Source organism: Pipistrellus hanaki, assembly GCF_964339955.1.
Source record: "Pipistrellus hanaki genome assembly, chromosome: 4".
Lineage (NCBI taxonomy): Eukaryota > Metazoa > Chordata > Mammalia > Chiroptera > Vespertilionidae > Pipistrellus > Pipistrellus hanaki.
The window spans coordinates 85,496,233-85,519,925 of record NC_140506.1 but is presented as its reverse complement, the minus strand read 5'-3'; the positions used below and the strand labels follow the sequence as shown (position 1 = coordinate 85,519,925).

General features: G+C 50.7%; 1 protein-coding gene across 2 annotated transcripts in view; it reads left to right on the top strand.

Moving 5' to 3' along the window:
• The window catches only part of ABAT (4-aminobutyrate aminotransferase), a 78,757-nt gene extending 56,286 nt beyond the window's left edge, over positions 1-22,471 (top strand). For both annotated transcript variants that reach the window (XM_084881135.1, XM_084881136.1), the window contains exons 7-16: positions 4,915-4,995; positions 5,579-5,671; positions 6,539-6,601; positions 9,579-9,642; positions 10,146-10,294; positions 12,868-13,005; positions 13,826-13,993; positions 16,282-16,428; positions 18,054-18,165; positions 19,367-22,471. In XM_084881135.1, the coding sequence (XP_084737261.1) occupies positions 4,915-4,995; positions 5,579-5,671; positions 6,539-6,601; positions 9,579-9,642; positions 10,146-10,294; positions 12,868-13,005; positions 13,826-13,993; positions 16,282-16,428; positions 18,054-18,165; positions 19,367-19,488 (1,137 nt within the window). In that variant the 3' untranslated portion in view covers positions 19,489-22,471. The remainder of the gene's footprint in view (positions 1-4,914; positions 4,996-5,578; positions 5,672-6,538; positions 6,602-9,578; positions 9,643-10,145; positions 10,295-12,867; positions 13,006-13,825; positions 13,994-16,281; positions 16,429-18,053; positions 18,166-19,366) is intronic.
• Positions 22,472-23,693: the final 1,222 nt, after the last annotated feature.

The following is a 23,693-nucleotide window of genomic DNA, read 5'->3' as shown; positions in this document are numbered from 1 at the left end:
TGGAAGAGGCGTGCCATCCCTCTGACCACAGGGTCTTCCCACCTGGTGACTGCCCTTCAAGACCGAGCTCCCTCCTCCCCTCCCCCGTGTGCCGTGGCATCCCACTGGCTCCTCACAAGCACCGGGGAGGGTCCCTCTTCTGGCATCTGAAGGCCAGAGAGGTTGAGTAGCCTGCCCGAGGCGTCCGAACCGCTGATACCAAAGCCCGTGCTCTGCACACTGCGCGTGAGGGCTGCTGAGTCTGAGGGCAAGTGTTCCAGAAACCTGTCCTCATTTGATTCGGCTGCCCGATGTCCCAGATCTCCTCTGTTCTCGCTGTCACGCTTTGTCAGACAGGAACATCACCCACACATCTTCCCTGGGCCCAGAAAGGCAGCCAGGCTGCCAGCCAGCCCGCCGTCCCGGGTGAGCCGCGCCACCCCCGCCGGTGATGATGGCTCACCTTGATCCTCAGCTCGTGACGGGCTTGGCTTCTCAGGACCCAAAGGAAATGCCCCTCGAAGGCCCCTACAGGCCAGCCACGGTCCCCGGGGGGGCACCAGGCAGACTCATGTCCATCATTAACTTCGGGCAGGGCTGCCTGGGTGTCTGGCAGAGGATGGAATCTGAGGTCTGCAGACCTGGCTTTGAGTTGTGGTTCTGCCCTTTCTTGTCTGTGTAACTTGGGTCAAGTTGCTTGACCTCTCTGGTCCTCAGTTTCCCCCACTCTGCAGTGCGAAGGGTTAACTTCCCCCACCTCTTATCCTAGTCCGGAATGTAAACCTGCCACAGTGTCTATCGATCAGAGCCCATTTCCAAACAGCCAGGAAGCTGAATTCGCCCCCTGACCCCCTCCTTGGGTTTTCTCCTGTGCAGTGATGCCACCATTTGGATTTGCTTTGAGTTAATTACACCAGCTGTGACCGAGAGAGTGGTACCCGAGAAGTCCCCAGGTCCCAGGCTCGCCCCATCCTCCCTCTTTTTTCAATTAAATCTTGTTATTTTAGACTAATTTCTGACTTACAGACAAGTTGTAAAGACAGTTCTCATCTACTTTTCACCCAGCTCCCCCCAATGCTGACACCTCGCCTCTCCATGGTACCCTTGTCAAATTAAGAACTTAACCTTGGTGCATTATGTACGACAGACTTCCTTCCTGTTTCCCCAGTTCTCCCACTACTGTCTGTCCTTGTTCCGGGTCCAATCCAGGATGCCACGTTGTTCTCAGTACCATCCCTTTTACAACCCAACCCCGATTCCTGTGGATCTCACCATCTACCCACGTGCAGACCCCACCCAGACTCTGCCCAGTCCTGCCAGGGGACTGGCTGAACCTCTGGGGGGTGGCTGCACCCTTATTCCATCTGCATTTCCACCCGTGTCTTTGCTACGATGGTGGACACATGTCCTTATGCGTTTGTGACAACCCATCAAATGTAGGAGACTGAGAGAGAACCCTGATGGAAAACTACCCTTTCAAACACCGTTTCACTGGCCACGGAACGACCCCCGAATTAAAGTGGCTTAGCTTGCGTAACCTACCGTGGGCATTTGGAAAGCCTCTCCTTTGTGTTGTTACAAATAACATTACCCGAATAATGTAGTGGGTAGCTTTCGTCCACGTTTGAAGTCGTTTGTTTAGAGGAGGCCCGGAGAGGAGGCGACAGGGCCAGAGTATAAAATAGCGTACGGCTCTCCACACACACTGACACCTCTTGGGATTGAAACTTCTGCCCTAACCGGTGTCCTGCCAGAACTGGTCATCTTTCTCTCCTCTTTAGGAAAGCATTGGAGGCCAGGCTGGTGGGGAGATGTGGGGCTGCGGGCCCTGTGTGTGTCTCTAACACTGGCGCGTGGACACCAGCAGCCACGAGTGTGTCTGGAGCTGCTCTTGTTCAGGCATGAGACCACATGAATGTGGGATTATCCCTCGGCCAAAAATGGTTTTAAGAAAATGTTGACCAGCCGTAGCTGGTTTGGCTCAATGGATAGAGTGTCAGTCTGCAGATTGAGGGGCTCAGGTTCAATTCCAACCAAGGACACATGTCTAGGTTATGGGCTCGATCCCCAGAAGGGGGCATGCAGGAGGCAACCGATCAGTGATTCTCTCTCATCATTGATGTTTCCATCTCTCTCCCTCCCTCTCCCTTTCTCTCTAAAATTAATAAAATGTATTTTTTAGGAGAAAGAAAATGTCAACCAGCATTTTAACGTTGGGCAATTTCCCCCTAAAATCTGCATTTCCCTTTCGTTTTGAAGCACGGAGGCTCTGGCTGCCTTGGCCTGCATCCCTGCTCCGCAGTCCCACCCTGGGACAAACAAGCTCTTAGTAACCGCCGCGCCTCCTCGCCTCCCCACGATCAAAAGCAGGTCTGTTCAGCATCAGGCTGGCCCTGCTGAATTCCTTGTGGAGAGAAATACTTCTCTCCACCCACATCTATCAAAATTAGGGGGGAGAGGAGTCAACAGAGAGAGTCTGGGTCATTTTCTAACACTGCCTTTCTCATACCCAGCCCATCCTGTTTGTTTAGCCAGCGCCCTCACAAGACTGCTCTCCTAAGCTCTGCTCCATTTAGAAGCTCTAGAGCAGCCGCTGCCCTGTGCCTTTTTTCCATATTTATTTCATTACAGTCTAATCCACATGCTGTCACACCCATTCTTTGTAGTGTATAGCCATATGAGATTTGCCAAAGGCATAGTCACACAGTCACTGTCAAAATCCAGACACATCTAGCCCTGGCCTGTGGCTCAGTTGGTTGGAGCATCGTCCCATACACCAAAAGGTTGTGGGTTCAATTCCCAATCAGGGCACCTACTTAGCTTGTAGATTTGATTGCTGGCTGGGGCGAGTACTGAAGGCAACTGATAAGTTTCTTTCTTTCTCTCTCTCTTTCTCTCTCTCTTTCTCTCTCTCTCTCTCTCTCTCTCTCTCTCTCTCTCTCTCTCTCTCTCTTTCTCTCTCTCTTTCTCTCTTTCCCTTCCTCTCTAAAAATTAATAAAAACATTTCTTCAGGTGAGGATTTTTTTTTTTTAATCCAGACAATTTGCACACCATGTTTATGGCAGCACTATTTGTAAGACCAAAGCATGGAAGCAGCCCAGTGTCCATTGACGGATGAATGAATAAACAGAATGTGGTCTTATCCACACAGTGGAATATTATGCAGCCTTAAAAATGGAAGGAAATTCTATTCCATGCTACAACATGAATGAACCTGGAGGACGTTATGCTAAATGATCACAAGCCCATCACAAAAGGACGAATACTGTATGATTCCACTTACATGAGGTCCCCAGAGTTGTCAGATTCATGGAGAGAAAGTAGAACAGTGGTTGCCATGGGCTGGGAGAGAGGGTATGAGGACTTAGTGTCATTCAGATACAGAGTTTCTGTTTTACAAGAGGAACCAGTTCTGGAGATGGATGGTGGTGGTGGCTACACAGCAATGTGACTGTACTGAACACTACTGAACTGTACACTTAGAGTGGTCACTATGGTAACTTATGTTACGTGGTGTTACCACATTTTTTAAGGATCCAGACATTACAATTTACCCCCCAAACATTCTCCCAAGCCCGTCTCTGTCCCTGTGGTCCCTCCTTTTCCAGAACGTCCTATAAATGGAGCCTTGCTATGTGTGGTTTTGGTTCCAGCTTCTGTCACACGGCATGAGGCTTTGCGATTCTTCCTTCTTCTTCTTCTTGCTCTTGCGTGTGTCAGTATATTGTTCCTCTTTATTGCTGAGCAGTAGTCACAGTGTGCGCAGACCACAGCTCATGTGTCTTTTCCCCAGTGCGGGGACATTGGTGTTATTTCCAGATTTTGACAGATACAAACAAAAGCCACTATAAACATTCCCATTTATTCAGGTTTCTGTGTGAACACCGACTTTAATTCCACATAGACAGACTCCTAGGTGTGGCACTGCTGGGTGCGTATGTGTTTAGCATGACAAGAAACGGTCAGACTGCCTCCCAAAGTGGCTGCACCACATTACCGTCCCAAAGGCGGTGAGTGAGCGTTCTAGGTGCTCCCCATCCTTGTCAGCACTTGTTATTGTCCATTTCTTAATTTTTAGCCATTTTGATGGATTTTTTTAAATTATAGATTCACATGAAATTGCAAAAAATAATAATAATAATAATAGTACAAATAGGTCCCTTGTACCTCTAGCCCCATTCCCCCCACAGTAGCATCTTGTGTAATAAAAGTGCTATATCACAACCAAGAAACCGGCACTTCTTTTTAAAATCCAGAGAAATGCTAATGGGTTTCTCTAAAAGTGAGGGGAGTCCAGCTGGTGTGGCTCAGTGGTTGAGCATTAACCTATGAGCCAGGAGGCCACTGTTCAATTCCTGGTCAGGGCACATGCCCGGGTTGCAGGCTTGATCCCCAATGTGGGGCCAGCAGGAGGCAGCCAATCAGTGATTCTCTCTCATCATTGGTATTTCTCTCTCTCTCTCCCTCTCCCTTCCTTTCTGAAATCAATAATAAAAAATACATATTTAAAATAATAATAAGCCGACGCCGAGACCGGTTTGGCAGCCGAAACTGGTTTGGCTCAGTGGATAGAGCATCAGCCTGCGGACTGAAAGGTCCCGGGTTCGATTCCAATCAAGGGCATGTACCTTGGTTGCAGGCACATCCCCAGTAGGGGGTGTGCAGGAGGCAGCTGATCGATGATTCTCTCTCATTGATGTTTCTAGCTCTCTATCCCTCTCTCTTCCTCTCTGTGAAAAATCAATAAAACATATTTTAAAAATAATAATAAAATAAAATAATAATAAGCAAATAAATAAAAGTGTGGGGAATTCATCATTCCAGCTCCGACCCACCATCAGCCTCTGGAGCCCGTTCCTGTGAGCAGCATGGTGGGTGGGCAGGGAGCTGGGCCAGGCCCGAGCATCACTGTCTGTCTCTGGGCCTTTTTGCAGAGCACGTTCATCAACAGACCTGCCCTGGGGATCCTGCCGCCGGAGAACTTTGTGGATAAGCTGCAGGAGTCCTTGCTCTCGGTGAGTGGTGAGTCTGTGGGGCCAACCTCCGCTGCGGGGACCCACCCCACCCGGCCCAGGCCCAAGTCCTCCCACTGCAAAGGCAGCTCTGAGCCCCCGGAGGCGGCACCGGGAGAAGGACAGGATTGGGAGCCTTGCAATCAGGATGGGGGGTTTCTGTTTCAGTCTTTGCTGTTTCTTTCACAAAGAGCATTTTTACTTTTCCCTTCGAAGAAAAGAAGGGATACCTTGTGTGCAGGGAAAAGGGAACTCGGGAAAAATTAATGTTTGTCCCCAGACAGGAGGTTTGCACGTTATGCAGCCCCCCTCGATGTTTTGGTGTTAGTTTGCTACAACAATTAAGATCATTCAGAACCTCAACTTCTCACCTGCAAAATGGGCTTCTCTTCGCCCTTTTTTCCTCTCTGCCCTCTAGCCTGGGTTTCCCCACCCCCTGGAAAAGCCAAAGTCCAGTCTCCCAGACCCACGGCTTCCACTGGGATACCCCTGGTTGTGTCTCAGCCTCCTTGTGCTCCCCACAACTCCCACTGGGAGAGGGGGAGTAGAGATGGCGCTGAGCCCACAGCTGTTTCTCTGCCTGCAGGTGGCTCCCAAAGGCATGTCCCAGCTCATCACCATGGCCTGTGGCTCCTGCTCCAATGAAAACGCCTTCAAGACCATCTTCATGTGGTACCGGGTAAGGTCTGCGGCCCGAAGACACACACACACACACACACACACACACACACCACAGAGGTTCCCCAGCATCCAGCCACATACTCACCCCTAGCCCTGCTGTTCGTCCCAGCTGGCCAGAGTGCTGGACACCAGTGACCACACTCAAAATCCAGAGAAGGCCCCTCCTTGGTAGGAATTTCCAAACATGCCGGTGAGGAATGGCGCAGAGAGCCAGGGCTCCTGCACCAACCTTACCTGCTGTCATTACATGGTTCTACCTGGAATAACATGTCTCAGCAGATCTTAGGTGCTGGTAGAAGAATGATGCACCTTGTGTGTTCATCTATTTATTTCACCACAAGGACAGTTAACAATCTCACGCTTCAGTACATACGGGCAATGATCATATCGAACAGACTCAAGAAGAGTCCAGGGCTTTCACTGGAAATAAAAGAACAAAAATTCATCCAAGCGTCTTAAGGTTTGCAAACCAGAAATGCGACGAGGTCATACTGAGTGCTCCAAAGGAGAGAGGAGTCTGCGAGTTTTATAGGACAAAGTACCTTCTTGAGAAGAACCAGTTCTGCATTCCAGCCCCTGGGTTGATCCGCGGTCGTAACTGTCAGATGTCTGGCGGTCTAGACGATGTAACCTTTTCTTCTTGGGGTCATTCTGAAGGTTTGATATATGTCCTCAAGAAGGCCATGATGCCCAGCAAACACACTGGGTTCAAAAGTTTAAGTTCCCACTTTGTTCTTCAGTCACACATAAGATCAGCATTTGAGCGAGCACTCTCGGGTTGTCGGGCTAACTGTGGGCGAGTGGAAAGTGGGAGCCCCTCTGCCCCAGAGCGTCTCTGAAATTTCGTTCTGTTCTGTTTCATCAGAACAAAGAAAGGGGTCGAGCGGGTTTCTCCAAAGAGGAGCTGGAGACGTGCATGATCAACCAGGTAGGTGGAATGGGTCCCTTCTCCTTGGGAGGGAGCTGCCACAGCCCCTCAGACGGACGCTAGTCGGTGGACTCTGTCCTCAGTCAGCACAGGCTGCCATGACCAATGCCATAGACAGGCCGCCTCGACAAATGCGCTCACAGTGACAGGGTTAAAGTCCAAGATCAAGGTGCCAGCAGGCTTGGTTCCCCTGGGCAGCTCTCTTCCTGGCTTGCAGGCGGCTGGCTGCCTGCTCACTGTGTGTCTCTCTCCCCCTATCCCCAGCCCCATGTCAGGGAGTTAGCAAGCTCTCTTGTGCCTCACTTTATAAAGACACTAATCCCATCATGGGGGGCCCTCATGACCTCATCCAATCCTAATACCTCCCCAAGGCCTCGTGTTCAAATACCATCGCATTGAGGTTAGGGCTTTGACATATGAGTTTGGGGGATAAACAGTCAGTTTATCCCATCAAGGGGTCCCCAAACATTGTGCCTCCCTAGTCCCTTCCCTCCCTAGTCCCTTCCCTCCCTAGTCCCTTCCCTTGGTATCCAGAGAAAAGGAGCTCTACCTGACCAGGACGACAGTTTCCCAGGGCAACTGCGGAACGTAACCCGTCAGAGGAGGCTTTCTTTAGGGCAGAGGTCTCTAGGGCAGAGGTCGGCAAACTGCTCTATTGACTAATGAGTTTGCTGACCACTGGCATAGGGTCTTAATCACCGCCTGTAATTATTGGAATCAAAAGTCTAGGTCGGTGGTCAGCAAACTCATTAGTCAATAGAGCAGCAAACCACGGTTTGCGAACAGCAGTTTGCCAACCATTGCTCTAGGGCAGTGTTTCCCAAACTTTTGACATATGTGTACCCCTTCTATAATTTTCGTAACGCTGAGTACCCCTCGTACTCATGAGAACGTAGAATTAGGCACAGCTAAGCACGGTGCAGTGCATATCCCCACCAAACTCCGGTGCAACGCATACCCCCACCAGACTCTTCCCATACCCATGGGGGTACACGTACCACACTTTGGGAAACACTGCTCCGGGTAATCCAGAATGTCAGCACCACTGTACGTACAAGGTCTTCACCCTGTGGGGTGCTTAGTGTAACGGTAACCAGAAAGCCTAGGAGCCCCTACACACAGCAATGGGGAAGAAGGGTGAAGTGTAGGCTTTCAAAGGCACCCAGGAGGCCACTGTGGCGGCAGGGACCTCAGGGAAAACCAGGTAGGGAGGTCCAAGCTTGCAGCCAGCCTCAACCAGAGCACACCTGCCCTCCCCCTTTCACTTATGGGGTCCCGTTATGATTTAGGAAGAAATGTCTGCTGATTAAAAAAGAATCAAGGGCCACTGAACTCAATTACGCACCATGTACAACTACAATATCCTGCAGCAAAAATCGTTAGAAAGGGCTTCTCTTTGCTTGGAAACGCCCGTGCTATCATTTAGTGAAAACAGTGGAGTATAAATCATATGGACACTAAATAAATACACAGTAAATTACTACAAGGAATCCTGCTAACATGTTTACAATGGGATGCCTGTGGGTAGTGAGATTGTACTCTTTCATTTTTTTTCTTTTGTGCCTTCTTAATTTTTGATTCCTAGTCCTGCCTCTTGCTAGCAATAGATCCATACCATGCTCCATATTCATACAAACCTGTGTAAATGTAAGCTTTTTCTTTTTTCTCCTGGCCATTTTTAAAAGTAAATTTTTATTGATTTCAGAGAGGAAGAGAAAGATAGAAATATTAATGATGAGAGAGAATCATTGATTGCCTATATCCTGCACATTCCCTACTGGGGATCCAGCCCGAAACCCTAGCATGTGCCCTTGAACGGAATCAAACCCGTGTCTCTTCAGTCCATAGGCCGGCGCTCTATCCACTGAGCCAAACCAGCTAGAATGCTCTTGGCCATTTTTTTTTTTTTTTTAAGAAATGGATTGTGGCCTGTCTCTTTCTCACTTGATATCTGTGGACATCCTAGTCCACCAATATTTTTGCATCTTATTCCTCCTGTTTAATCTGTAGCCAAAAAAGTGTGTGATGATGTGTATATATTATATTTATGCAAAGGAACAAGAAAAATGTTTCCCTTCCTTCCCAAGGGAAAATGAAAGGCAGTATACTGTAGTCTGTAGGCGGAAGTCTTAGAGCTTTCTCCTGGGTCTCAGGCACCTGGTGGACGTCAGCCAGCCAAGAGCATGCTGGATCAAACTCCCAGCGGCTAGGGGCCCCCAGGGTTACCCCTGCAGCATCCTCAGTACTTCTGCCTGAGTCAGCTACAAACAAACAGGTGTGACTCCTGGCCAGGTGGAGGGTCAGGAATCTGCAGCTGTGCTATCCATGGGGGCAGGGAGACGACTGAGAGTTCAGGTGTCCCTCCTGAACACAGGGGCAGCCGCCCTGGGGAGATGGAAAGGCAGGGGTCCTCCCTGCCCAGCCTCCCGCTCTGGCATCCATTCCCTGTGAGGTGCCCTGCTCAGCCTCATGTGGGAGGCACCTGCCGCACATGGCCCACCTGGTTGCTGTGGAAACCAGAGCAGGCTGGAGCAGGGGATGGGGTCGGGGGGAGCCTGTAGGAGCTGGAAGAGCCTGCAGACAGGGGTTGAAAATTCAGAAGCCCCAAGCAGCCGGGCAGATGGCGGGAGGTGGCAGGCGGCAGCAGGTGATGTAAAGGAGAAAGGCAGGCAGTGGGCCCTGGAGCAGCGCGCTCGCCCAGACGTTAGGCTTGGGTGACAGCATGGGCCCAAATGGTGCAGAACCTAAGAGAAGGCAGTTCAGATAGATATGTGGAGACTCTTGATTAAAATGCTTTGCCATGTGGGCAAACACCTGTTGCCTGGCTAGAGAAGTGGGGGGTCCAGGCTGTGGCTTTGGTTTGAGGAGAGTTGCCCAGTTCTCCCGATAGACTCGGGCGCTCCTCCACGCTCTCGGGGGCAACTGCAGAGCCCCCACGTCTCACGGCCGTGGCTGATGACTGCTTTCCTGTTTCTAGGCCCCTGGCTGCCCCGACTACAGCATCCTCTCCTTCATGGGCGCATTCCACGGGAGGACCATGGGTAAGGAGCGGCCACTGGGTCCCGAGTGGCAGTTAGAGAAATAATAGCAGCAATAATATCGGCGGCAGCTGCCTTTGATCTTGCATTGGCCGTTTTCCCACCTCGTCTCACTGATGCACACTGCTCTGCGTTTGCGGGGGGGGGGGGGGGGGGGTTATTGCCACTTTGCAGGTGGGGAAATGGAGGCCCAGCAAGAAGAGAAACATTCAAGGCCATGCAGCGGCAAAGCCAGGATTTGAACCTTTGTCTCTGCCTTCAAAGCCTGTGCTTAATCGGTGATGAATGAGAAAGCAACACACACACACACACACACACACACACATAAACACACACACACTTCACGGGTTCTGCTTTGGCTTCAGGCTCTTATGGGAACTGGGGGTTCTGCAGGCAACAGGCCTCCCAGGCATTGGAGGGCTTGATTTGAAATGCCCATCTCCTTTTTGAAGACTGTTCACTGCACTCCCCCAAACCAACGATTCTCTCCTGTTTTGGGGGGGCAGGTTGCTTAGCGACCACACATTCCAAAGCTATTCACAAGATCGACATCCCTTCCTTTGACTGGCCCATCGCACCGTTCCCGCGGCTGAAGTACCCTCTGGAGGAGTTTGTGAAGGAGAACCAGCAAGAAGAGGCCCGCTGCCTGGAAGAGGTAACAGGGGACCTTCCAGACCCTCCCCCGCCCCCACCCCCGTACTCTCACCACCCCAAGACCTCTCCTGGAGAAGAGGAACAACGAGCTTACCCGGGGCTGCATGGCTCTCCCGGGGAGGGACATAGGGACCGAGAGGCCCCCTAGCCCAGTGTTTCATATCGGGAGGTAACGGCACGTTGATTCTGCCAGCCAGCATCCATCAGCCCGCTTCCGGTACCAACTTCAGCATCACTCACATTTCTTTGGAGGTGAGCGCCAGCGACTAGACTAGAGAAAGGGAATGGATGGGCAGAATAAGGGCAGCTCGTAGGGAAGATGGCTGCACAGGTTCCTCTGGTCCAGTATTGGTCAGCCTTCTCCCGGATCTGAGGCTGTTTGGGGAGCCTTGGGGGGCAGGGGGCAGGGGAGCACTGAGGACGTGTACCCCTGTTGCCTCCACTTCAACCAGAGGAGCCCCTTTTGATCTGTCCCACGTACTGGGGTTCCATGTAAGACTCCGGAAGGGTGCTGTTGCTGGGGGAAGTGGCTTTTGCTCTTCAAGTTGGGATTTGAGCTCAAATAAGGCTGCTTTGAGGCCGGTTTGCCTCGTAGGCACATCTTTCTCTTCAAGTGCTAGTTCATGCCTACTGGGCGGGAAGTGAAATGCAAGGTGCTGGTGTTTCATGGTAAGTAAAAGAGACAAGATAATGGATAAAAGAGACAGCCTGTCCAACAGGAAGATGAGGCAAGCCACAGAAGTTATTACCACTTTCTAATAATTACATTTTGTAAAAGTAAAAAGAAATGGATGAAATTAATTTCAGTAACATTTTACGGAACCCAATCCATCCAAAATAGTATCATGTCAGAATGTAACTAATACTTACAAAGAACTGATGAGAGATTTTTCTCTTCTTGGTGTTAAATCTTTGAAATCCCGTGTGTGTTTTACACTCAGACACGTCTCAGTTTGCACCAGTTAACATTGCTCATGCCAGCAGCCACGTGTGGCTCGTGGCCATCTTACTGGAGAGTGCAGGACAGTAGAAACCCCAGCACCGAACAAATGAGAAAGTAACCCCGTGATGAAACTTGCACAGGGTTCTCTGAAAGCAGAGAGAAGAACTCAGAGCTCCCTGGGGGGACTGGTGGAGACCCAGTCTAAATCCCGTCCTCCAAGCAGGAGGCTTTCCTTAGCGCTGCGTAACAGAGAAAGATTGCCCTTGTTATTCTATCCAGGTGGATGGTTTAGTGCTTTTTAATTATGTATAGTTATTAAGTTATGAATGAAGTACCATAATTACTACTCTTTATTATCTATAAGATGATGCCCATATTAGAACAAGAATTTAAGAAATAAAACCACTTAGAGATTGTATGCTTTCCATACAAGCCCGTCACTGTTAACAGATTCTTACAAAAACAATTTCAACTTCATTAACATAATTTACATGCCATAAAATGCACTCATTTGAATGCCTAGTCCTGCCTTAGCTGGTCTTGCTTTGGGGATAGAGTGTCAGCCTGCAGACTGAAGGGTCCCAGGTTCAATTACAATCAGCACATGCTTCGGTCGCAGGTTCAATCCTCCTAGCCCGGGCCCAGTCAAGGTATATGTGGGAAGCAACCAATTGATGTGTCTCTCTCACATCGATGTTTCTCTCTGTCTTTCCCTCTCTCTTCCACTCTCCCTAAAAGTCAATGGAAAAATATATCCTCGGGTGAGGATTAACAACAACAAACTAGTAATAATAATATTAAATGCCTAGTTCAATACGTTTTGGCAAATAAATGTACTCAAGTAACCATCGTTTCCATCCAGAGCACCTTATCACCTGGGAAATGTCTTTGAGTCAGTCTGAGGAGTCGGTCCAGGACCCCCATCCTCACTCCTACCCCCTCTCTGTGCAACCATTGCTTAGATTTCTATCACTGTAGATAAGTTTGGCCTCAGATTTTTTTTATATATATATATATATATATATATATATATATATATATATATATATATATATATATTGATTTTTAGAGAGAGAGGAAGGGAGAGGGATGAAGAGGTAGAAACATCAGTGAGAGAGAAACATCATCGATCAGCTGCCTCCTGCACGCCTCCCACAGGGGATCAAGCCCACAATCCAGCATGTGTCCTGACAGGGAATCAAACTGGTAACCTCTTGGTTCCTGGGTCAACACTCAACTGCTGAGCCACACCTCTGGGCCTCAGCTTTTTATCAAATTTTCATCCCACGTTCTGCACAGAAAGGGCTCTCCTACCAATAATAATATAACAGTAACACCAATAGATTATGTCAGCATGCCCATTGCACAGATTGGGAAGTGAGGCTTCAGAAAGTTAAATAATTTGTTCCAGGTTAGTAGTCTGTATCCCGCAAGGGCGGGCCCAGTCCTCAGTAGGACACATCCCCATCCACATGCGTGGCTCCGAGTGGGTATCGCAGTCTTCACCGGAAGTGCACACAAACGCATTTTCACCATAACTTCCAGGGGGGAGGCATGGGACCCCTCATGCCCATCCATGGGTGCTGCCAGCAGCCCCCACGAGCCACTGTCACTTCCCATGTGGAATCCAGGTGGAGGATCTGATCGTGAAATACCGGAAAAAGAAGAGGACGGTGGCCGGGATCATCGTGGAGCCCATCCAGTCCGAGGGCGGAGACAACCACGCCTCCGATGACTTCTTCCGGAAGCTGAGAGACATCTCCAGGAAGGTCAGTGCACAGGGCCAGGATGGACGGGGCCATGGGCCATTTCCGGCCGGTTTCCCAGAGCACAGGGTAGCCTTGGGGCCTTACAAACTCCCACGTGTTCGGAGGCTGCCTGTTGGCCTCACCGTAGAGAATTTAAGGGCAGGGAAAGGTCGGGGAATTCTTCCCCGAAATCGTTTTTTGCAAAACCAGCCTCCGTCCAGCCTGCCGTCTTAGTCAGAGGCTTTCGTCATCAACAGATTCCAGGGAAGGCCGCAGCCTCCACCGTTTTCTTCCTAAAAACCCCACCTCATCCTCAGCCCAGTGTGGCCCACATTCAACAGAGGCAACACGAACGGACTTTGTGTTAACATCGTGTTTATTTTAATGCCGGGCATGGACAAATGGCACATCCAACCAGCAAGGTCACAGATGAAGGTTGAATGCCATGGCTTGATTTAAACATAAACACGAAGTAAATCACAGTCCTGGAGATGACAGATACTAGGGAAACGGGGATGACAGATGTTAGGGAAACAGAGCTGGCGGTGCTGCTGAGCCATGTCTCCCCCTGAGAGGGTTGGCTTGCTCAGGGACTGCAGCCAGGTGAGATGCTGCCACGCTCTGGTTCAGGGGGATCCCATGTTCTGTTGGTTCCAGCGCGGCAGCTGGAGGAACCCTGCAGACACAGCTCTGCTGGAGCTGCCCCCTGAAGCTGTTATTTGGTTTTTCCAAGAACATGCCGTGGCCTGCAGTTCAGAAAGCAAGGCCTCTCCGGCTGGATGAGGGGGCCGGAGGTTGGTCGATCGTGGGGAATGTTTATTTCCCTATCCTCTCTCTCCAGCATGGCTGTGCCTTCTTGGTGGATGAGGTCCAGACAGGAGGCGGCTGCACCGGCAAGTTCTGGGCCCACGAGCACTGGGGCCTGGACGACCCTGCAGACGTGATGACCTTCAGCAAGAAGATGATGACTGGCGGCTTCTTCCACAGGGAGGAGCTCAGGCCCAATGCCGTGAGTACCCCGCCCCCTACACACACACACACACACACACACACACACACACACACACTCTCCTTCCAGGGCAGGGGAGGGAGGCATGGCTTTCTCAGAGCTGCTCCTTTTTCACAAACCAGGAACGGGGCAGACACTTACTGTGCCACAGAAGCCCTCGAAGGCCCAGTTCTTATCAATGCAGTTCGCCAGTGATTATGATCACCCCTGCTCTCTCTGCTGGGCTGGCTGCCTATCAGTCCACTGTCAGAATTCTAAATTTTCTGTGTTCATAACTGCTGTGAACTGAGCATTTACTCTGAACCTGACCCAGTTCTAAGCACTTTCCATGTACTTTTAATCCTTACCACAATCTAACCAAGTAGATTGTGGTAAGGATTGTGGTAAGGTATCTCTCCCGTTTTACTAATGAGGAATCAGGCATAGGTGATTAAGTAAGTTGTCCAAGGTCACACAGCCCATCTATACTAATAAGAGTGTAATATGCAAATTGGTCATGACGCCCTCACAGTAACAACCGAACAGCAGGCTGCATGGGGCAACCAGGCCAGCAGAGGGGTTAGTGAGGGACAACCAGAGGACTGACCAGCAGGCTACATGGGGCAACAAGGCTGGCAGAGGGGGACAGTAAGGGGCAATCAGGCCATCAAGGGGGGCAGTCGGGGGCAACCAGGCCAGCAGGAGGGGTACTAAGGGGCAACCAGGCTGGCGAGGAGGAGGGGAGCATTTAGGGATGATTAGGCTGGTAGGCTGAGACAGTTAGGGGTGATCAGCCTGGCAGGGGAGGGCAATTAGGGGTGAACAGGCAGGCAGGCAGGTGAGCAGTTAGGACCCACCAGTCCTGGATGGTGAGAGGGATGTCCAAGTGTCCCGGATTGGAGAGGGTGCAGGCTGGGCTGAGGGGACCCCCTCCCTCTGTGCACAAATTTCATGCATCAGGTCTCTAGTTAAGTGATAAAGTCAGGATTCAAGCTACTTCACTGTACTACCACATGTAAATATGGATTCTTTCTCTCTCTCTCTCTCTCTCTCTCTCACACACACACACACACACACACAGTTATCAGGAGCTTAGGATCCTTCCTTCCACCACTCCTGCATCGAGGATGCCTCATGGTCCAAAATGTCTCTGAGCCAAAGCCAGTTTGGCTCAGTGGTAGAGCATCGGTCTGTGGACTGAAAGGTCCCAGGTTCGATTCTGGTAAAAGGCATGTACATTGGTTGCGGGCACATCCCCGGTAGGGGGTGTGCAAGAGGCAGCTGGTCGATGTTTCTCTCTCATCGACGTTTCTAGCTCTCTATCTCTCTCCCTTCCTCTCTTTAAAAAATCAATAATATATATATATATATTTTTAAAATGTCTCTGAAGCTCCAGACATCACATCCCAATTTGCCTCAGTAGAGAGGAAAAAGGGGGAAGCACAAAGTGACCCTCTCTTTATCTTTCGTGGCCTTCCCAGAAATCCCACAACACTTCTCTCTCTAGCACTCTGATTCAGATCTGTCACATGGCCACTCCTAACTGCAGGAGAGGCTGGGAAGTATGTTTTATATTGGCTGCACTGGCACCCTGAATAACTCATGGAGGAATACACTGGGTGGTCTTTGAGGGCCAGACTGGCATCAATCCACTCTCAAGTCCACTCCCTATGAGCTTATATCTTTTCTGGACAAATCACTTAATCTCTCAGAAGCTCAGCTTCCTCCTCTATAAAATGAAGATTATGCCGAGACCGGTTTAGGTCAGTGGATAGAGCGTCGGCCTGCAGACTGAAAGGTCCCGGGTTCGATTTCGGTCAAGGGCATGTACCTGGGTTGCGGGCACATCACCAGTAGGGGGTGTGCAAGAGGCAGCTGGTCGATGATTCTCTCTCATCGATGTTTCTAACTCTCTATCCCTCTCTCTTCCTCTCTGTAAAAAATCAATGATTGATATATATATATATATATATATATATATATATATATATATATATATATATATATTTTTTTTTTTTTTTTTTTTTTTTTTAAAGATTATATTAGGGGCCAACTCTCTTGATCTCCCCAGGACTGAGAGGTTTCCCTGCACGTAGAGGAGTTGGCCTCCCAGATAGTTACATTCATAGTCAGACCTCCCCACAGGGTTGTTGTTGTGGAAAGAATTCAATGAGACAATATGTGTCATCCTGCTGCCTCGCTGGGTTGGTTTCTCTCTTCTTAAATGGGGACAAGGTGTGTCTGCGGGAACTGGGCCCTGAAGGCTGTGCCCGTGTGTGAACCTTTCCAACCCACGTGCCTCGTTCCAGCCGTACCGGATCTTTAACACCTGGCTGGGGGACCCGTCCAAGAACCTGCTGCTGGCCGAGGTCATCAATGTCATCAAGCGGGAGGACCTGCTGAAAAACGCAACCCATGCCGGGAAGGCCCTGCTCACGGGGCTGCTGGACCTCCAGGTACCCACCCAGCACGGCCCCTCCCCAGCTCTCCCAGGACCCTGCGGGGCTCCCCACGCTCCAGCGCAGCCTCTGAGCCCTTCCTCACGGCATCCCACCCGCTCCTCGGCAGGTGCAGAGGCAGGAGCTTCAGAGACCACCCCGGCCCCGGGCAGGGTGCCAGATTTAGCCAATGACACAGGGCGCCAGTTTCATTTGAAAAATGGCAACTTTAAAAAAAAAATTTTTTTTAACATAAAAGTATACCCTATGCAACATTTAGGACATAGTTATACTAAAAGTTGTAAGTTGTTTACCTAAAATTCAAATGTAACGGGGCATCCTGTATTTTACCTGGTAACCCTAACTCAGAACAATTCAAACTTGAGAAAAAAATGATTATCCTCACTTTCTGGATGAGACAAGGGAAGTTTGGGAAGGTGAGCAGCAAGCAAAGGAGCCAGGTTTTAAACCCAGATCTGCTCGACTGCAAAGGCTCTAACGGGCTTAAGTGTGGCTGTTAAGAATTCCTTTTTCTTTTTGGGGGTGGATTTGCATTAAACTGATGTTGGGCAGGAGCAGGCGCTAGGAAAAGCCTCTGCAATGGATCAGGCGCTTCCTTCCGGCGGGGGTGCTCCTTCCCTGTCCCCCGGTGGGGCAGGGGAAGTGGCCCGTGTCCTTTATTCCCCTGGTTGATATCTGGGCCCTGGTTACAGATGTGGATGCAGCCAGGGCCCTGCTTGGTGGGGATCTGGCACTTCTGGGCTGTCACAAACACGGCTGCTCCCTGTGCTGACCTGAGAACAGGGTTTCCCAAAGTGGTGTCAACTGATGGTCCATGGAACCAACAGGAACCCCCAAATTGGAGTGCGGGTGAAGACGGAAATTGTATTCAGTGCAAAACAGCTCAATTGTGATACAGCACGGCTGCGAGGCAGCCCTGGAGCCAGGCCCCTCTCCAGCTAGAGAGCTCCGCTCTGCTCCAGACTGTGCCAGACTGCTCTGGCCCATGCTGGTCAGCTAGAGAAACAGTCTTCTGTCCTCTGAGGAAAGGGAAAGAAAGTGCACTCCCAAAGCCAGAGGGGAGCTGGCTTATCTAGTCAGAAGTCCCTACCCCTGGTCCCTGATTGGTCTGTCCTCAAAGTTTGATTGGTCCAAAAGGCATTGTCCTGATTGATCAGAATAGAGCCACTCTTGTGGGTTGGAGCTGTGCAGCTCCAATTGGATGGGGAAGCCTCATCCTATTGGTTGAAATAAGACTCTAGGAACTCCTTTACTGGCTCAGGTGGCAGGAACACAGGGCAGGCAGGTAGCTCATTGCAGAGGCAGGTAGTTCAGTACAGGCTTCTCCCTGAGGTGCAGCTTGCATGAGAAGCCCCTGTGCAGAAATGGCTGCTGCTGTGGGGGTGTTTGTTTGGTTGGTTGGTTTATTGTGTTTTTTAATCTGAGCCCAGTTAGCCACCAGAAGCCCTTTTTTCTCAGGATCCACAGTGGGTTCCATGTGAAGGATGATACTAAGGTGACCGGACGTCCCACTTTTGGCGGGACAGACCTGATTTTTAACAGTTTGTCCCACATCCACAGCCACTGAACCGGCTGGCACACAGGAGACAGGCGTTGATGCCAGCCTTGTTTCCCCCCTGCAGGCCCGGTACCCCCAGTTCATCAGCAGAGTGAGAGGACGAGGCACCTTCTGCTCCTTCGACGCTCCAGATGAATCCACTCGGAATAAACTCATTTCAATAGCCAGAAGCAAAGGTATGGAGGCCAGAGGGGAAGCCAGGCTTCGTCAGTGCCCAGGTCACCCTGGTATGGGGCAGATGGTACACAGGACTAACAATACTCTGCGTGTTCTTCCTCAAAAGAAGAGGACGTTACCAGGGGCATTGCTTTATACTGTTTATTCACTCACCAAGTGTTCACTGAGAAAGAAGACTGACACCAACCCTGGAGTCATGATGATGAACATGACCATAAGGGTCCTTCCCTTCAAGGAGCTTATAGTCTAGCAAGAAGGGGTGGCATGAAAGAGACTATTTCATAAACAACCAATTGCATTTATAGGTCCTAGGAAAGAGGAAAGGGGCCTAAGAGAGTGAATAGCTGGAGGAATGTCCAGAAAATCCAGGAAGGCTTCCTTGAGGAAGTGGCATTTTACCTTAAGCCTTGACAGATGGAAGGGCTGGCCCAGTGAAGAAGGTCAGGAAGAGCATTCCAGGCAGAGGGGTGGGCATGTACTACGATAGGATGGAGCTGGAGAAACCGAAAGAATAGGGGATGGTGAGGGACCAATAGGCTAGAGGGAGTGAAGCCAGGGAGGGGCTACCAGGCCACATCATGTCAGCCTGTGGGTCAGGTTTAAGATTCTGGACTTTTCCTAAGAGCCATGGGAGGCCATCCAAGAGTTTTAAGTGGGGGCAGGAGGGAGATATAGTGGTGATATGAGTGCACCTACTATGTGTCGAGCATGGTGTCTTTCACTTGTACCATTGTATGGAACCCCTGCACTAGCCTCCTCTTTAAAGGAGAAAGCTAAGTTTCAGAGACGCTAAACAATTGGCATAAGGACACCCAGCATGTCAATGTGAAGTTGCCCTTTAAAATAAGCAAGTCTGTCCCTCCTCGGTGACAGCTCTGCTCATATGCCTGCTTCCGACCTGCCTCACTTTCTCTAATGTACTTATTTCCTTTCTCCACCACACCATGAGTCCCGGAAGGCAAGGACTTACCTCAGGATTTCTCTATTTTCCCACCCAGTTCAGGGGCAGCCGAGCAGACATTCAAAGTTCAAAGGAGGGAGAGAAGGAGGGAGGGAGGGGAAGATGGATGGGTGCGTGGAAGGAAAGATAGCCGGAAGCCCGGATAGTAGAGTGGCTTGGGGGTTCCCCGTGTGTAAGCAAGCACCCTCCCGGCTCTCACAGCCCGGGACTCCTAACCGGCCTCCTGCCATTTCTTTCAGGCGTGGTGTTGGGAGGCTGTGGCGACAAATCCATCCGCTTCCGCCCCACTCTGGTCTTCAGGGATCACCACGCACACCTGTTCCTCAATATTTTCAGCGACATCTTAGCCGACTTCAAGTAAAGAAGCCATTTCCACTCACTCTGCTCTGAGAAAGCCCTGATCTCAGCAGTTGTCAAATGATTAGTTTGCCTAATTCATGTTTTCACTTAAAGTATCAGAGGCGAATGCATAAACTGAAGGGTAGTGTGTGGGAGGGAACGGTTTTGGTGGCTGGGGGGAGGGGAGAGGACGGAGGGACAGGCTTTGGTTTTCCTCCCTGCAGAGCCAAGGGTGCCCATCGGTAAAGATGCCAACTATTGGATTTAGGGCCAGAAAATCTGCTTGAGCCCCGGACAGAGTCTTGGGAAGGGCCGTGAGGGTCCTGGCCATGGTTCTGCCCAACCTTGACCCCAAAAGCGTCTTTGAAGCCAGTCAGGGGAATGCTCTGGGACTGGTGGCTGGGACTCCTGGGCTCCTGTCCCTCTCAAGTGCCATATTCTGTGATCATTGCTGCTCCCTCGCCCTGTGCAAACAAACATGCTTGTCCCTCACCCAACCCCTGGAGCCCTGAGCGAGCCCGCACAGTTCAGTGGAGGAGAGGACAGTCACGTGAAGGCAGGATTGTAGGGACATGAGGACTGAGCCAGGGGGTGTGGGGAGGGGTCTTCGGCCTCTGCAGCTTTGGGCCACTCCTCCCAGGGCAGCTGCGGATTCCAGTCCTGGACGGGGCTTTGGCGACTCCCCAGGTGGCATCCTGGATGGTCCTTACTTGCCGTCCTTCATTCCCCCAAGTTCACCCCCTGTTAAATGTGAACTGAGGCCCCTGGAAACAAACCTGCAGCCTGAGGAGGGGCACACGGGGACACCCAGGAGCTGCAGGGACAGAAGCATCAGCCAGTCTCCAGGAGCGGGAGCCCAGGGCCGGGGCAAAGCCCTTCCTCCTGTCTCCCAGGCCCCTGGCAGCTGCCCTCTGGACCCTCACCCCGGGGCTCTTCCTCTCGCTTTGGCTCACCCAGCTGTGCTCCACTGCTGAGCAACCTAGGAATAGCTTAGCGGTTCCACCAAAGGCAGCCTAGCCTGTTGCTGAAGTATTATAGATTTCTTCTTGAGGGGAGCATCACGAGCCCAAGGCGCTGCGCTCCGCACAGGGAACAGAAGGCTGTAAGTTCGGGTGGTGACCCTGTCCTTGCCACTCCAAACCAGAGGTTTTCCTGACACAGACGGGTGTGGAGTCCCAGGCCCATGTCCCTAAAGGCTTAACTGCACTGTGGCTGCGGCTAAGGGGACTCCTCTGAGGCTAGGCATTCTGGGAACTGACTGAGTTCACCGGCTCCTATGAAGAGCACCCGGTAGTCCTAGAGCCGTGAGGGCTGTCTCGTGGGGAGAGGGAGAAAGTCTGCTTGTATCCTCTGTCCCAAAGGAAGCCATTGCCCCCGATGGTACCGCTGACGGTTTGGGAAGACAGGCATAGTCAGGTTCTCCTTCTAAGAACTAACCATCCAGAGACTTGGTCAGTGACTGTCTTACAGACACAACAGACCCGTGAGTCCCGGTTCGCTTTGAATTCTTGCAGTCAGTGCTAACCCATTGCTTTAAAGAAGGAGTTCTGCCGTGAACAAGGCCATTTACGCTGCCAGCTAAATGGAGATGTATGCCCACCCCCCCTCTGTGAGGTTTCACTCGTTTGCATATTTACTTATTCAATCCTTCATTCATGAAACTTGCGTTAAATACCTGCTCTGTCCCAGGCCCAGTCCTAACCACTAGGATTACAAATAAAGCATGGTCCCGGCCCGTAAGGGACTCACATCCCATAGACTCTTAAACCAATAATCAAAGCTGAGTGGCTAGTGCTGTAACAGAGGAGCATCCGGAAATTGGAGGGACTGCCCCAGTCCGTCTGAGGGTCAGCAGAGGTTTCAAGGACAAAGTAATGTTTGAGCAGGGTTTTGCAGAGTGAGCAAGAGTTCGCCAAAAAGCAAGGCAAGGAACAGTGTTGCAGAAAGGGAACAGCATGTGCAGAGACCTACCAGGTCCCCGTCCCACACCTTTCCCTGGGGACCCAGATCCCACAGGCAGTAGTCCAGGAATTCAAGACCTTATTGAACAAGAAAAACGCATACCAAACCACAATTCATCTTTCGGCGTGAGTGTGATTTGTCCTGAGAACTTCGGCCCTGGGTGCAAACATACAGTAAGATTCCTAAAGTCCCGAAGGTTTTTGAGCGAAGGCACAATCAGAAACCTGCCTCTCTGTGGTAGAGAGAGTGGCTTCAGTATTGTGTTCTCTTCCCAGGGGGCATTGACAGAAAAAATGGAACCACTCTATCTAGAAAGTCATTGCCAGGCTTACCCACTTCTTACCAAGGGAAGTCATTCTCATAAAACGTTTTAAGCCATTTATCAAGTTCCTGTTGGCTCAGGCCCTGAGGGTTTCGGAGACATCTGCTTTTGGGGGTCGGGGGATGGCTGGAAGGATTTCGAGGAAAAGAATTCTCACGGAGCTCGAGACGGTAGGAGCGTGGGAGGTGGTGAGAACTCAGGTGGGGTGCAGTGGGCAGATTTCCACGTAGGGCGGAGCCTGGGGAGGAGTGCCGCTGTGGCCGAGGGGCTGGAAAGGGACCATCATATGTCAGTGCCATAGAGTTCAGTAAATGTCCCTAGCACATCTCGTCACTTTTACAGAACACAAGGTCCAGTGATAGCAAGTCTTAGTCCATCCTCCTTTTTATTATAAATGGGCGTTTTTTTATAATTTTTACTGACACTCAGTAACCATGCAAAATCGTGCACACTTAGGATATCTATACGTATCTATCTATCTAGTAGCTCATGGTACCATAGCTAGGAGCATCGCCAACCTGCGCATACAAAGTGATCTTGTTTACAGTATTCTGTTGACAGTGCCAATAAATGATAAACAAATTCACATGTCACAGTGTAACTGACGACCATATGCACAATTCTATCCATTCAATGTTTCCTGTGTTAATCAGTCTTGTTAAATTTAAAAAAATATATTTATAATGGAAACGTCGGAGTAAATGTGGCCTTTTTGTTTGGAGATGGTTTCAAGTAATTATTTGGCAAGTATTGTTTTTAAAGATATGATTTGAGGGAGAGGGGTAGGGAGAGAAACTCATCAATGTGAGAGAGAAACATCGATCAGTTGCTCCCACATGTGCTCCAGTTGGGGATTGAATTGAAACCTGGGTTTGTGCCCTGACCGGAAATCAAACTTGCGAACCTCTTGTGCCCAGAACAATGCAAAGGAGCCACACCAGCCAGGGCTGGCAAGTACTTATTAAGCACCTATTATATACCTCTCAGAGAGGTCTTTGGGGAACATTCTAAGTCTGCATTGGATTTGGGTAGCACTGTGAGGCCCTTCATTTCAGGGTCCATCAGGGACATACCGGTGATAGGGATGGACAAGGTGTGGTCCTTACCCTCAGCTCACCTAGTGGGGCAAAAGTCACAGCAACCCAGCGTAAGGACGGGGGGGGGGGGGGGGGGGGAGGGACAGGAAGACCCTAGATGCTGTACACGCACAAAGGACAGACCCTAAGTTGGGGTGGAAGATGCACCCTGAGCTTCCTCTTCAAGGCTGAGCAGGAACTGCTCCAGGGACTCAGAGAAGGGAGAAGCATTCCAGATCCAGAGAATGGCTCACTGAAGGCAGAGGCATTTCTGTGTTGTGCAGCGTCACCAGATCACAAAGGGAGGGGAGCAGAACAGTCTGGAGATGAGGTCAGAGGGCCTCTGTGCTGTGCTGAGGGGTGGGGGGTGGGGGGCCTTCCACACAGTGACGGAGCCACTGCGGGTTTGGAACAGGGGAATATTCCAACGTGAGTTTTAGGAAGACTTTCCTGAGTGTTCACAATGACAGACAGGGTGGGGAGACTGGCCAGGGCACTGTCACAGTCTCGGGAACTTGGTGGTCTAATAGGACAACAATGGGATGGGTGGAGAGAGGGAGAGAGGCACAGAATCCAAAACACACAGGACAGTGACTTTCCACACTGGATGCACTTTAGAGTCACCCTAAAGAGCTTCTCAACCCCAATGCTGGGCCCCACCCCAAACCAATTAAACCCGATTCTCTCCAGGCCCATTGGGGGCTAAGCCCATGACTGACTGGAATCAATGGGAGGCCCAGAGAGAGGCTCAGGAAGCACCTGTGAGCTGGATCTTCCCCTCTTGGTGTCCTGACCTGGAGGTGGGTTGTCTCACTTCCGCTCCCAACTGTCTCAGTGGCCCTCCATCACCCTTCTTTTCCTAACCTG